Here is a 15185-nt window from a genome sequence, read left to right as displayed (position 1 = left end):
TATTTGGTCACCTACTAACAAGCAAGATTTCTGGCTGTCAAAGAGGTCTAACTTCTTCTGACCAGGTCTAATGAGGTCTAACGAGGCTCCACTCGTTACCTGTATTAATGGCACATGTTTTAACTCATTATCGGTATAAAAGACACCTGTCCACATCCTCAGTCAGTCACACTCCAAACTCCACTATGGCCAAGACCAAAGAGCTGTCGAAGGACACCAGAGACAAAATTGTAGACCTGCACCAGGCTGGGAAGACTGAATCTGCAATAGGTAAAACGCTTGGTGAATCATTATTAGAAAATGGAAGACATACAAGACCACTGATAATGTCCCTCAATCTGGGGCTCCATGCAAGATCTCACACCGTGGCGTCAAAATGATAACTAGAACGGTGAGCAAAAATCCCAGAACCACACGGGGAGACCTAGTGAATGACCTACAGAGAGCTGGGACCACAGTAACAAAGGCTACGATCAGTGACACAATGCGCCGTCAGGGACTCAAATCCTGCACTGCCAGACGTGTTCCCCTGCTGAAGAAAGTACACATCCAGGCCCGTCTGCGGTTCGCTAGAGAGCATTTGGATGATCCAGAAGAGGACTGGGAGAATGTGTTATGGTCAGATGAAACCAAAATAGAACTTTTTGGTAGAAACACAGGTTCTCATGTTTGGAGGAGAAAGAATACTGAATTGCATCCGAAGAACACCCTACCCACTGTGAAGCATGGGGGTGAAAACATCATGCTTTAGGGCTGTTTTTCTGCAAATGGACCAGGGCGACTGATCTGTGTAAAGTAAAGAACGAATGGGGCCATGTATCAAGAGATTTTGAGTAAAAAATCTCCTTCCATCAGCAAGGGCAGTGAAGATGGCTGGGTCTTTCAGCATCACAATGATCCCAAACACACAGACAAGGCAACAAAGGAGTGGCTTCGTAAGAAGCATTTCAAGGTCCGTGAGTGGCCTAGCCAGTCTCCAGATCTCAACCCCATAGAAAATCTGTGGAGGAAGTTGAAAGTCTGTGTTGCCCAACGACAGCCCCAAAACATCACTGCTCTAGAGAAGATCTGCATGGAGTAATGGGCCAAAATACAAGCAACAGTGTGTGAAAAGCTTGTGAAGAGTTACAGGCCTCCGTTATTGCCAACAAAATGTTCATAACAAAGTATTGAGATGAACTTTTGGGATTGACCAAATAATTATTTCCACCATGATTTGCAAATAAATTATTTCAAAATCAAATCATGTGATTTTCTGAAATTTTTTTCCACATTCTGTCTCTTATGGTTGAGGTTTACCCATGTTGACAATTACAGGCCTCTTTAATATTTTCAAGTGGGAGAACTTGCACAATTAGTGGCTGACTAAATACTTAATTGCCCCACTGTATATCAACAGAATTTCATCAAATTTTAGAATTAGAAAAGTAGTAAAGGTCTACTTACGTCTTTGAAAAACCAAGGTTGTGTCCTCTTAGGCTTTCAAAGCTGTTGTCGCTGAAATGTTGAAAACAAAGACACGATCGAGAGCCGGGGAGAAGTTCTTCCGCTTGAATCTCACAAAAGATGTTCAAATCCTTGCAGATGGAGGAATTTTGGGCCACTCACAGAGTCTCGAGCCTTCATTTGAGCAATTCTTCGCGCATCATCGAAATGGCATAATAAATCTCGTGAGTAAAACCCAGAAAATGTTTTCAATAAATAGCGAAGATAGCGTGGTGCAATACTTTCGTATTGGAGTGCTGGCTAGGTCTTCAGGAATTGACGTCATCAGGTAACAGCCGGCAGCGAGGTGCGTCACTCGTTGTTAAGGCGTTGCTATGGCAGTAACTCAAAAACTATGTGGTCCATTCAAAAAAAAAAAAAAAAAAAAATGTTAATGTGAGTTTTTCAGACAGCGAATGATGCATTCAGTAAAATTTAACTGAGTAAAGCGCTCATGAGTTTTCAAGTTTTCACCTGCCCTATAATGTGGAATGGTCGCTTTCTGATGACGAGCCAACCAGCGGAAAGAGGCGGGAGCTGCAAGTGAGGCCAAGATGCTACTATCTGCTTTTAGATAAGTCAATTTCCCAAGTTTTGTCTAATATGCACTTAATATGCTTATTAAAAGGGAAGCAAAGAACATCACTAATATCTTTTTTGACGAGAAGCAATGTTTTTCCATGCGTTTGATGAGACAAGATTTGTCCAATTGGTAGCTATATATTTTTTTGGAGGGTTCCTCCCATGAAACAGGTCTAGATTGGATCTTTCCCAGATTTAATTGTGGAATATATTCATAGCAGATATGTGTCGCAATCAGTCTAGCGTGCCAGGTTAATCCATTCCAATGAAAGTGGAAATTTTCATACACAATGAAATGCCTGCTGTTTTTGTCTCTTCAAAATCCACAGACTGACCCAAATATCAAAAATCAAAACTGGCACTTGGCAAAATACCAGAGGTGTTACATTCTTGATTTTTTCCGAAATCCAACCTGTTTTGCAATGTCAACTGTCTAAGCCAAGGTTTCCTAAGCCATATTGAGCCAAGGTATGTGTTTAAGACTAAGAATATCTGACAACACAGCATCAAGCAAATGCCTTATACTGAATCTTGGGTTGGGCCTTTTAAATTGACATAAAAGTTTCCACTGCTCTATATTTTACCATATTATTGTTAAGGTCCACAAACGCAGAGAACAACATAGGACCAAAGATCAGACAAACGAGGGGAAGCTTTCCGGGATTGATTAAGCACAAACAAAACAAATCACGCGATTGACGAAGAGAGGAAATAACAAAAGGGATCTGTGACAAATAGGTCAACAGGAATCAATAATGTGAAACTGAGCGGTGGACAGAGAGCCAAAAAGACAAACAAAAACACTCTATACCTGCACAAGGTAGACGACCACAAAAAAAAGACAGCTGACAAACAAGATGGCAAATACAAAGCGAATTGAAAGTAGTATGTTTCGAATGGTGACCGACAAGCTAATATCTCAGCACCGTTGTCTTGGTTCGCCGGCATTTATATACTACTGTTGATTAGTTGGAAGTCACTGCTGGTGCAATGTCCGGAACAGCCGGCTCTGAAACAAACAAAATCTAACCAGCAGCAGAATGTGATAATTATTGCAATAAGACACAATTTCACAGTACTTTTCCAGCAGAAAATCAAGTGGTTTATATCTACTGGAGCTGCTTAGCAGCCAATGTTTTGGCTATCACAGAAATCATTTATCAAGACTTGCACAGATCCATAACTGTTGGAATTGTGCAATAAAAATAATTTTGTAATAGTTTGCCTCTGCATAGTAGAAACCAATGACATAGTCGAAACCCTGAGGCCTTCTCACCGAACCCCTGCGGGTCGATCGAACCCCAGTTAAGAACTAGAGTATATATTTTCCTATTTATTTATTTTATTTCTTTTTAATTAAATACATACTGTATGTTTTATACTGGAGTGCCAACTCAAATTTCGTTGTTCACAATGTTCATTTCTTTGCTGACAATGACAATAAAGACCTATTCTATTCTATTAAAAAACAAACAAACAAACAAAAAAAACGAGGCTTATAACGGCAGTGTTGGTTTTGGAGAAATTGGCTACACAACTATTATTAACCATTACTCTGTACCCGTGTTGTTTTTTGCAGCCATTTTACTTTTCGTCTTAGTTTTCGTCTTTTGGATGATAATACTTATTAGTCTTAGTCATATTTTTGTCATTTCGAAATGAGTTTGTCTTCGTCTAGTTTTAGTCAACGTTTACTCAATATTTTCGTCTGTAAAATTGAAAAGTTTCAATCTCAAAATAAGTAAGAAAAGGTTTCCAATGAATATTGATGGACGAGCACATATTGGAGCATCTACAAATCTTTCTTGAGATAATACACACTCAGCAGGAAAACAGTAGGCTAAATTATTTCCAGTTAGTTGTACCCACCTGGACGCCACGAACTGTATGACAAAAAGTTGTCCGAGAGTTTAGGAGGATGCTTGCTGTTAATGCTAACGTCAACGTGAATGCTATGCTAATGCCACGAGTTACATTTAGCACTCAGCACAGACCTTACTAGGCAAAAACAACATTGCATATTCTCTGTTGCCGAGATAAGAAGACAACTCTTACAGTATGTGCCTCAAAACAAGTAATGGGGAGACGGGAGAGGTCACGAGATTAGTGGGTGAGTTGAAGGGTCCCATTACCTCACATGAGTGACACAACCAGGAAGACTAACGACACACAAAATGTCACACATTGTGAACATGCGACGAAAACTATGGCACATTTTCGTCTCGTCTCGTCAGACGGAAACTGCCATTATTTTTGTTAAGTTTTAATCTTTCAAGATATGTTTTTAGCTCTTTATCATCTCGTCATCGTCATGAAAAAATTGTTCGTCGACGAAATATTTTCGTTAGTCATCATTGACGAAAACAACACTGTTAAGTACACAACACATATTAATCATTTTTCCAATAAATATGGCTGCGAAACTAAATGGATGAGGGCACTGCGCACGATTGCGGTCATTGTGTCTATGTGTCTACATTAATGCATTTTGTCCACCTTCAAAACACAGAAAACAGGATTAATGCAAAACATTTTTGCCTAAATTACTTGGATTTTAACATTTCGGCTAAATACTGTATCTAAAAAAACTATAACCAACTGACACTGTTGACCTCATTTTTCTTTTCTAGTGACCCAAATTTAGTAAAGTCTCACTATTTTACCCAGGAAGCATTTTGCTTAAAGATCAGTGTAATTTTTCCTCTACGTGAATAAATCCTATTCTATAATAAGACAAACAGCACTAAACAAGAGACAGAATACAGAATGTTAAAATACTTGAGGAAGTAATAAATTCATTAAAACAAAATGATTTCATTTCCAAATGACATTCCTACCTATCCTGTTTTAAATCTTACTGATAGGAACAAAATCAAGCAGTCTGAATCCAGTTAGTTTACCTCTGTCCGAAAGGCTAACCAGGATTTTAACGTGAGACTTCATTCTAATTATGGATCTTAGCAAAAAGTATGCAAATTATTTTTAGCCAGCTGCTTAGTAATGAGAGACAGGACTTTTGCAGAGGAGCCAGAAAAGGACCACCAAAATGGCTTAGAAAATGACATTCTGGGCACTTTCAATGCATTTTGTTATGCAAACCCGGTAAAATAGCATCCAAAGTTATGAAAAATAATGTCAAAAAATAAATCAAGTCAAGTACATCTTTAAGTAATATTCAGTTGTGGGTGGTAACGCGTTACATGTACTCTGTTACTTTAGTAACTTTTTAAGAAAAAATTATTTCTAGGAGTAGTTTACTAAGATATACTTTCTACTTTTACTTCAGTAGATTTGTGAAGAAAAAAACGCTACTCTTATTCTGCTCCTTTGGGCGACACAAGAGTCATTACATTTTTCCTCTTTATTCTACATATTAGATTCATTATTTTTTGCTAGCAATGCCAAGAGTAGAGACTTGCCTGGAGTATTACCGGGGTAGCTGTAGCGATTTCACCAATGAGACATCGCAACAATAATCAAATGACTCCATGATACCAACCAGACGCAAGCTTGCTGTTCTTGCTTCACACCATCCTGTTCAATCATGTGATGTCTTTAAAGCACCGTAAAAAATGAAGTATTGGATATAGAGCGCTTCCCTCAGCATGACTCGAAAGCACGGATTTCAACCTCTCTCCCAGTTTTCATTTGGCACCGATTGACCACAGAAAATCAGAGATATGATCCTTTTAATTCCGAAATAGTAATTATGAAGGAACTCTTCACTTTTCAAATTAGGAACTATTTTCTCCACAGGAGGGCACTCATGCTCTTTGGACGAATAATGCTTCATTTATGTATTTTTTGTCTTGTCGGAATTCAATGATTAAAATTTTTGTTTGTAATTTTTTTTGGCTTAATGTGGTTATGTAATGCAGTATTGTGCAGCATCATTATAACAACAGTCCATATGGATAACTTAGATAAAAAGCTTAGAAAAAAATAGCATTGTTTAAAAAAAAAAAAAAAAAAAAATCCAACAAAAATATAAGCAGTTACTCACAATGATACTCATTACTTGAGTATTCTTTTCACCAAATTCTTTTTTACTTGTACTTGAGTAAATTTTTTGGATGACTACTTTTGATTTTACCTGAGTAATATTATTTTGAAGTAACGCTATTACTTGAGTAAAATTTTTGGCTACTCTACCCACCTCTGGCTATTTTTCGTGAACTGAAAGCTTTATTTTTTTTTATACCTGAAAAAAAATTCTATTCATTTAAATTTGACAGGCTTGTAATCAATAGCCTTTTTTATGGTTTGTCAAGCTTAGGAAATGTGTTAGGGTTATGAAACTTCACGACATCTGTTAATCATTCTTTCATGTTTATGACAAGTGTTAAGTCATGATTATGAGAGTTTTATACCACTGCCATCAGAAGTATTCAAATAAAGTAATGGTAAATGGTGTTATACTTATATAGCGCTTAGTACAAAATAACAGTTGTGGTGTAAAACTGAATGTAACTGAGTTTATGCTGATCAGATGATCAAGAATGAATGGACCTTTTCACTGTTTTCTAATTTTGTTTTATCAATCATGTGGAACAACCAAATGAAATGATCATATCATACAGCATCAGTGAGTTTTATTGCACATTAATTCTGATTTTTGTTTTTGTTTTCGCTGGCTTTATGATTATGTACAACTTCATTCAAGATCAGCCATAGAGATAGCCATAATATATAATTGTTATATATTGTGGCTCTGTTATTATATATATTATATTACAATATATAGAATGCAAAACAGATATATTCGAGTTCCTTTTCAAATCCTTAATGTTAATTTAAGCATAATCTTTTTTTTCCTCATAAAATGGATTACATCATGCAAAGATTTTTAAAATGTTTAATTTTGATCAGTCATCTAACTTTTAATTGGCAAATAGAAACAGGGGGAAAAAAACAAAACAAAATATTTCTCAAATGTTTCACAAAGTCAGGTCATGGGATTTTCTGTCGGGAAACAGCCAAAAGAGATAAGACACAAATTGCAATCTGTCTAGTGGTGTAAATCATATTATATTGCACATCTCGGAAGGTAAATGTAAGGAACACATTTTCCCATCCCTGTCTGCTGCGCTCTCACACAGAATCTTCTCACACTCATATGCTTAGTGTCCAATTCCACTCAAGTTAAGACCCGATAAAAGATATCAATCTGAACCGCGACAACGAGTTATTACAGAAAAAGCACAAAGTAAGTCGACAACATTAGGGAATGCAGTGGCAACACTTGGTCCTTCTATCCTCCATTTCAATGTTGTTTGTTTACTGCAGCACTACATACAGTAAAATGCCAAACAGCAGGCTTGTACTAAAGCATTTTCCCCACCAAATACTATCAAGCCCTCGAGACATTTTTATCTCCAAATGTGTGTTTCTAACCAATAACTGAACAATCTTCTTCAGGGTTTGCGTCAAGGCACTTCACACTCTCTAACATGACTTGGTTTATTTGTCATCAATATCCTAAGCCTGAACATCAAAAAAATGTCTGTGCAATGCATTGGGTTAATTCATTAAAGTATTTTGAATTTCTCGTGAAACAAGTCTTACAAAAATTAGGCGGCTACAAAATATCCAAAGCATATAATAAAGTTATTTCTTTGCTCGTTAAATGTAATATTTACTTTGTTGACGAATGAATGCTTCGGCTGCTATACACTTGAAGACCATTAGTGACATTTCACACATACTGTATTGTATGGAACATTTATTATACATAAATTGTATATATTCAACTAATAAATAACGTTTTGACAACAATACAAACCATTGATTAGGCATTAAACAGATACGTTAGTCAACATACATGTGTAGTGGAGAAATACATTTAGTGGACTTGAAATATATTTTTCATAGGATGCATAATCATCATGTCGACAGAATATTTATTCAACAAATGTCCATGTTTGCCCCAGTTCAAAGCAAAATTTCCACTTTAAATCAGTCAGCATGGCCAATGACTGCGACGAAATCTTGTTCTTTGTGGATGAAACACATATCTTCATGATGAGTCTGTCTGCCCCTGCTGTCTGAGAACTCTGGAAATACAAAGAACTCAAGTTTGAAATTAATCACAGAATAACGTCATTCCTAAACCGTGGGACATTCTGGCTTTGGATTCTTCTTCATTAAAAACAAACAAACAAATAATCGACATTATTATATTATTTTTTTCCCCAATTATAAATCATTTTTGTATTTTTTATATTATTATAATTTATAATTATAAAGAAGTCAAAATGGATTGGACGTTTAGCACCGTCATTGGCAGGCAGTTCAATGAGTGCCCTGTTAAGGTTTAAAAAAATACAAGCCCCAAAAAAAAAAAAAAAATTCAAATTTGTGCATGAAAGGGCTAATTTTATTTCATTTTTAGAATTATGAGCCGATTCATCTCAAATTTGCAGGGTAGCTGATATAATGAGGAGAGAAAGCGTGGTGGCATTTTGGGGCATGCAGGAAGTCAGTTCCCACTCTACCAAATATGGTGATACTTTGAACATGGCTGCTTAGGCGGAATCCTGCTCTCTCAGAGGGCTCATCTGGTTAAAATGTATTTTCAGCATAAGTGCATTTGCTAAACAACCGCATGTTTTAGTATTTTTTATGTGGAGTATTTGAAATTTGAAGGTTGGGACACAAAATGTCCTCCATTGCCGGAAAATTATATCTACTAAATCATTTTTCTGCCTAAATGGGGAATATGAAGAGCACATCCAAAACATTCCTTAAAGTCTCACAGGTTTTTTGTCTCTGCATCATTTGCTTCTTCATACATTAAAATATGATTATATGGGGTTAACACGGTGTCCAGCATTAGTCATTATTGCCATCAAGAACTCCATAGCAGTGAATGCCTTTGACAGCAATAGATATACAGTGGGGCAAATAAGTAACTGTCAACATGGGTAAACCTCAACCATGAGAAACAGAATGTGAAAAAAAACAAACTGAAAATAACATTGTTTGATTTTTAAAGAATTTATTTCCAAATTAGAGTGGAAAATAAGTATTTGGTCACCTACAAACAAGCAAGACTTCAGGCAAAGAGGTCTAACTTCTTCTAACGAGGTCTAACGAGGCTCCGCTCGTTACCTGCATTAATGGCACCTGTTTTAACTCATTATCAGTATAAAAGACACCTGTCCACAACCCTCACTCAGTCACACTCCAAGCTTTACTATGGCCAAGACCAAAGAGCTATCGAAGGACACCAGAGACAAAATTGTAGACCTGCATCAGGCTGGGAAGACTGAATCTGCAATAGGTAAAACGCTTGGTGTAAAGAAATCAACTGTGGGGGCAATTATTAGAAAATGGAAGACATACAAGACCACTTATAATCTCCCTCGATCTGGGGCTCCATGCAAGATCTCACACCGTGGCGTCAAAATGATAACAAGAACAGTGAGCAAAAATCCCAGAACCACACAGGGGGACCTAGTGAATGACCTACAGAGAGCTGGGACTACAGTAACAAAGGCTGCTATCAGTAACACAATGCGCCGCCAGGAACTCAAATCCTGCACTGCCAGACGTGTCCCCCTGCTGAAGAAAGTAGACGTCCAGGCCCGTTTGCGGTTCGCTAGAGAACATTTGGATGATCCAGAAGAGGACTGGGAGAATGTGTTATGGTCAGATGAAACCAAAATAGAACTTTTTGGTAGAAACACAGGTTCTCATGTTTGGAGGAGAAAGAATACTGAATTGCATCCGAAGAGCACCATACCCACTGTGAAGCATGGGGGTGGAAACATCATGTTTGGGGCTGTTTTTCTGCAAAGGGACCAGGACAACTGATCTGTGTAAAGGGGAGAATGAATGAGGCCATGTGTCGAGAGATTTTGAGTGAAAATCTCCTTCCATCAGCAAGGGCATTCAAGATGAGACGTGGCTAGGTCTTTCCGCATGACAATGATCCCAAACACACAGCCAGGGAACAAAGGTGTGGCTTCGAAATAAGCATTTCAAGGTCCTGGAGTGGCCTAGCCAGTCTCCACATCTCAACCCCATAGAAAATCTGTGGGGGTAGTTGAAAGTCTGTGTTGCCCGACGACAGCCCCAAAACATCACTGCTCTAGAGGAGATCTGCATGGAGGAATGGGCCAAAATACCAGCAACAGTGTGTGAAAAGCTTGTGAAGAGTTACAGAAAATATTTGGCCTCCGTTATTGCCAACAAAGGGTACATAACAAAGTATTGAGATGAACTTATTTTCCACTATGATTTGCAAACAAATTCTTTAAAAATCAGACAATGTGATTTTCTGTTTTTTTTTTTTCCACATTCTGTCTCTCATGGTTGAGGTTTACCCATGGTGACAATTACAGGCCTCTCTAATATTTTCAAGTGGGAGAACTTGCACAATTACTGGTTAACTAAATACTTATTTGCTCCACTGTATGATCCATTTCAACTGCGATGGCTGTCATTGAATGATCATTCTCTCGCGCCATTGACGGGGCTGGACGTCCAATCCATTTTGACTGGGAGGGCTATTAGCGAAAACACAGCCACAGAACGTCTAACTTTTCCATCCAATCCCATGCATCTCCTTCTGTAACACCAACTGACCTCATGTTTTCCCTCACAACCCAAACATAAATCACTTCTCCAAATGTCCAAACTTCTATTGCGAAATCAACCATTGGGGCTCAGAAAACTACAAACAGGTGCCTTAGAATGATGAAACATTCTAAATATTTGTTTCAAGTGGCAGGTTGGTTCCGATAAAACAGGTCTAAAAGGACCTGCTTAGCCATCAACAGGATTCAAAGTCAATTTGTCAATGCAGGATAAACTGTATGAAAAATGAGCGGAACAATTACAATAGAAAAATGACGATACAAATGGAGCGGCCTGTTTGAAAGCAATGACTAAAGAGATTTATGGAAGTGCTGAGGGAAGACATGCAGATAGCTGGTGCAGAGCAGAAAGTGCGAAGAAGAGGGAGTGATAACTGTGGCAATCTCTTCATAGGGTTTGAAGGGAAAAGAAACCGTCATCGCACACACCATATAATTGTTTGCATTAGTCTAACACATTCATCTAACTATTGTTTAAGCAGACTCCACTACATGCCCTTTGACACAGTAAAGTGAATCACCTTATCCGGGCTAATGAGGGGGAGATGAGAAAAATGGTACAGTTTCTCATAGGCACAGTCTAACTGTTTGCATTACTCTAACACACGTAATATAATTAATCAGGAAATAGTATCATTTTCATATTTACGGTAGGACTTTAATACTACCCCTCTAGTGTTAAGACTACTGTTACCAAACTAATTCCCCGTATGTCTTCAACAGAATGCAACAATCACCGTTAGACAAAACACAAAATGGTCCCTCCGTCGTCTGTTTTTTGCCTTGTTTTTGACCATTGTCGACGAATAAATTGTCAACCTATTTTCGGCGAGTCTTTTTCAAACCTTTGGAACATGGAGTCAGTACAAAGGGTTAATATCAGAGGTGGACGCGCGAAGTCCTGCCTTCCCGGTTGGCGCGCGCGGGGGCTGCATCGGCCGAGCGGCACTTGTTTTGGCTGTCGCTGTTTCTGTGCGTCTTGGCCGGGGGGACGAATTTCAACAGTTGGTGACCTGACATGATAGGCCCAGACGACGGAGGGGATGGACGAGCGGCTGCGGAAGAGTCAACTGAAGCCCTTTCTAAAGGTAAAAAGACGTGTGGTCATAATTCGAGGCGGGTGAAAGTTGACTTGAAGCGACCTTCGACCATTTTGTGTTTTGTCTAATGGTGATTGTTGCATTCTGTTGAAGACATACGGGGAATTAGTTTGGTAACAGTAGCCTTAACACTAGAGGGGTAGTATTAAAGATTTGTGCATGAAGTACAACATCCATTTCGTAGTTTAGGCTGGGTGACAATTCTGGTTCCAAAACAAGGCTACATGTTTCCAAACCAGCAAAATCTGTGTTATCTCAGTGTCCAGTCTTTTTAAAGTCCTTGGTGGAGCGGGCCGTGTCGAAGGTGTGTCCGAAGGTGTGTCTGGGCGTTGCTTTTGGGTCTTCCCCTCTGTGGCCGGTTTTGGGCGGCTTAGGTTCGTGCGCGGATGGGACGCCCACTATCAACTTTGTTGTCCGGGCTATCGCTACTTGTTTTAGGACAAAGCGCTTTGTCCTTGGAGTTTGCTGGGAGAGCTGATTGCAAGAGTTGGTGCGTCAATCTTGTTCGTGATGCACGCGTCGGGCTTCTGTGATAAGACGGCATTGTGTATCTCTTCTATTTCTTCTCGTTAAACTATGGTGTGCTATTTATTTTATATTAGTAGTGCAGTCCTACCGTAAATATGAAAATGATACTATTTCCTGATTAATTATATTATGTATGTTAGAGTAATGCAAACAGACGGTGCCTACGAGAAACTGTACCATTTTTCTCATCTCCCCATCATTAGCCCGGATAAGGTGATTCACTTTACTGTGTCAAAGGGTCAAAGGAGTCTGCTTAAACAATAGTTAGATGAATGTGTTAGACTAATGCAAACAATTATATGGTGTGTGCGATGACGGTTTCTTTTCCCTTCAGGTTTAACCCATAAACCAAGATTGAGAAATGAACATAAAGTATAAAATCTATAAAAGTAAACTAAAAGGGAGAAGAATCCTGACGCAGTGAAAAATGCTCCACTCATCTATCAATGAGCCTCCATTGAAGGAATCAGGAGCATTCCTTTTTTTAGTTTGCCAAGTTTTCATTGAACCACAAATATATCACAGAAACCACTGTGACCCTTTATCCACTTGACAACGACTTGTAAAACTGCCTTTGATGATTACGACACCCAATTACATTCCATAGGGTAACAGAATAATCGTGACTCACATTATTGTAGCGCCATCTCGGTCCCCCCTTGCTCCTCTCTGGTTGAGATAAAATTAAAACATGCATTAGTACTCATAGCCAATCGAGACTGCTGTAGGTTTTTGCAAAGCATTGTGTTTTGTTCTCTTACCTAGCAATCATATGAGATCGGGATCTGCGACCAATGTGGTTCCTCTGTTTTGAAAGAAAATTGACAGAATTAATTGGACTGCAGCAATAACAAAAACTCAGGAGCTGGTCCCTGTTAATAAACAATCCTACATAGACACACATAATCAATAGACCTATGAAGTCTACACAGTAATGTTCAAATGGTAGGTTGTTGTGGTATGGTAACCTTACAAAAATACTACATATACAAGGGTGCTGGAAGTCACTCACAAGAGGGGGTGCTGAGGATCTTTTTTAGGTTTTCCCATCCAAAAACAGTCGTTTCGGTCCAAATTTGTCATGCTTGAGCGTTATCTCCATACAAGGTGTACGCACGCATGCAGAATAGTTTACAAACTACTATTAGGCTACTACAAAGACAGTGTTCAATTTTACCTTCAGTGTGTGTTGGAGTTTTTGTATTGGAAATAAAAGGGCCTTGGTATTATAATGCAACTCCCCACAGCTAGACGGTGCAATGACACAAGAATACATTTGAAAAATGAACCAATAAGCAGAGGTGGATAGTAACGTGTTACATGTACTCCGTAACATTTGCTTGAGTAACTTTTTGTGAAAAATGTACTTCTAAGAGTAGTTTTACTAAGCCATACTTTTTACTTTTACCTGAGCAGATTTGTGAAGAAGAAACACTACTCTTACTCCGCTACTTTGGGCTACAAAAGAGTTGTTATATTTTCCCTCTTTGTTCTACATATTCGATTTATTTATTGATTTATTTTGGCCAGTGATACTAAACATAGCTCTACCAATTTCACCAATGAGACGTCGCAACAATATTAACATGAAACCATTATACCAATCAGACGCAACCTTGCCGTTCTATGTTCACGCCAGCCTGTTCAATCATGTGGTGTCTTTAAAGCACCGTAAAAAATGAAGTATTTGACATACAGCGCTGCCCTCAACATGACTCGAAAGTGCAGATTTGAACCTCTCTCCCAGTTTTTATTGGCAAGGATTGAGCACGGAAAACCAGATATATGATCCTTTTAATTTCATTATCGTCACTATGAAGGTTGCACATCACAGTGACGCTGTTGCCCTTCTATTCAAACTAGGAACTATTTTCTCCACGAGAGGGCACTCATCCTCTTGGACAAATAATGCTTAATTTCTGTCATTTTTTTTTCTCTTGCCGGAATTCAATGTTTTTTGTTTTATTTCTCTGAGGGGAAAAAATACCATTGTTAAAAAAAAAAAAAATCTAACAAAAATGTAAGCAGTTATTTACAATGTTATTCATTACTTGAGTATTGTTTTCACCAAATACTTATTTACTTGTACTTGAGTACAATTTTTGGATGACTACTTTTACTTGAGTAATATTATTTTTAAGTATCGTAATCTTAGTAAAATTTTGAGCTACTCCACCCACCTTTGCCAATAAGCCTCAGTTAAACACTCCCTTTTCACAACACTAAAATAAATTGCACACAAATATCCAACAGCGCTCTGCACAGCGGCAGCTCAACGCTAACAACAAGCAGTAATATACAGTGTATAACAAAAGTGAGTACACCCCTCGCATTTCTGCAGATATTTAAGTATATCTTTTCCTGGGACAACACTGACAAAATGACACCTTGACAGAATCAAAAGTAGTCTGTGTGCAGCTTATATAATAGAGTTAATTTATTTTCCCTTCAAAATATCTCAAAATTTAGCCATTAATATCTTAGCCCCTGGCAACAAAAGGGAGTACACCCCTTAGAAACTACGTACATCCCTAAATTTCCAAATTGAGTACTGCTTGTCATTTTCCCTCCAAAATGTCATGTGACTCGTTACAGGAGTACTGCCAGCATTGTTGCAGAGATTGAAGAGGTGGAAGGTCGCCCTGTTAGTGCTCAGACCATATGCCGCACTCTACATCAAATTGGTGTGCATGGCTGTCACCCCAGGAGGAAGTCTCTTTTGAAGACGGTACACAAGAAAGCCCGCCCGTCTCATCAGACCATAGGACATGGTTCCAGCAATCCATGTGCTTTGTTGACATGTCCTCAGCAAACTGTTTGCGGCATACTCTGCACACAGACTACTTTTCATTGTGTCAAAGTGTCATTTTGTCAGTGTTGTCCCATGAAA

At 38.5% G+C, this 15185-nt stretch overlaps 1 protein-coding gene across 3 annotated transcripts in view; it reads right to left on the bottom strand.

Moving 5' to 3' along the window:
* Positions 1–6938: 6938 nt before the first annotated feature.
* csf1b (colony stimulating factor 1b (macrophage)) overlaps positions 6939–15185 on the bottom strand; it is a 54171-nt gene continuing 45924 nt past the window's right edge. For all 3 annotated transcript variants that reach the window (XM_057821497.1, XM_057821489.1, XM_057821505.1), the window contains exons 7-9: positions 13057–13100; positions 12927–12964; positions 6939–8120 (exon numbers count right to left, since the gene is read on the bottom strand). In XM_057821497.1, the coding sequence (XP_057677480.1) occupies positions 12928–12964; positions 13057–13100 (81 nt within the window). In that variant the 3' untranslated portion in view covers positions 6939–8120; position 12927. The remainder of the gene's footprint in view (positions 8121–12926; positions 12965–13056; positions 13101–15185) is intronic.

Source organism: Corythoichthys intestinalis, chromosome 2 (assembly GCF_030265065.1).
Source record: "Corythoichthys intestinalis isolate RoL2023-P3 chromosome 2, ASM3026506v1, whole genome shotgun sequence".
NCBI lineage: Eukaryota > Metazoa > Chordata > Actinopteri > Syngnathiformes > Syngnathidae > Corythoichthys > Corythoichthys intestinalis.
This window is presented reverse-complemented; position numbering and strand designations above follow the sequence as displayed.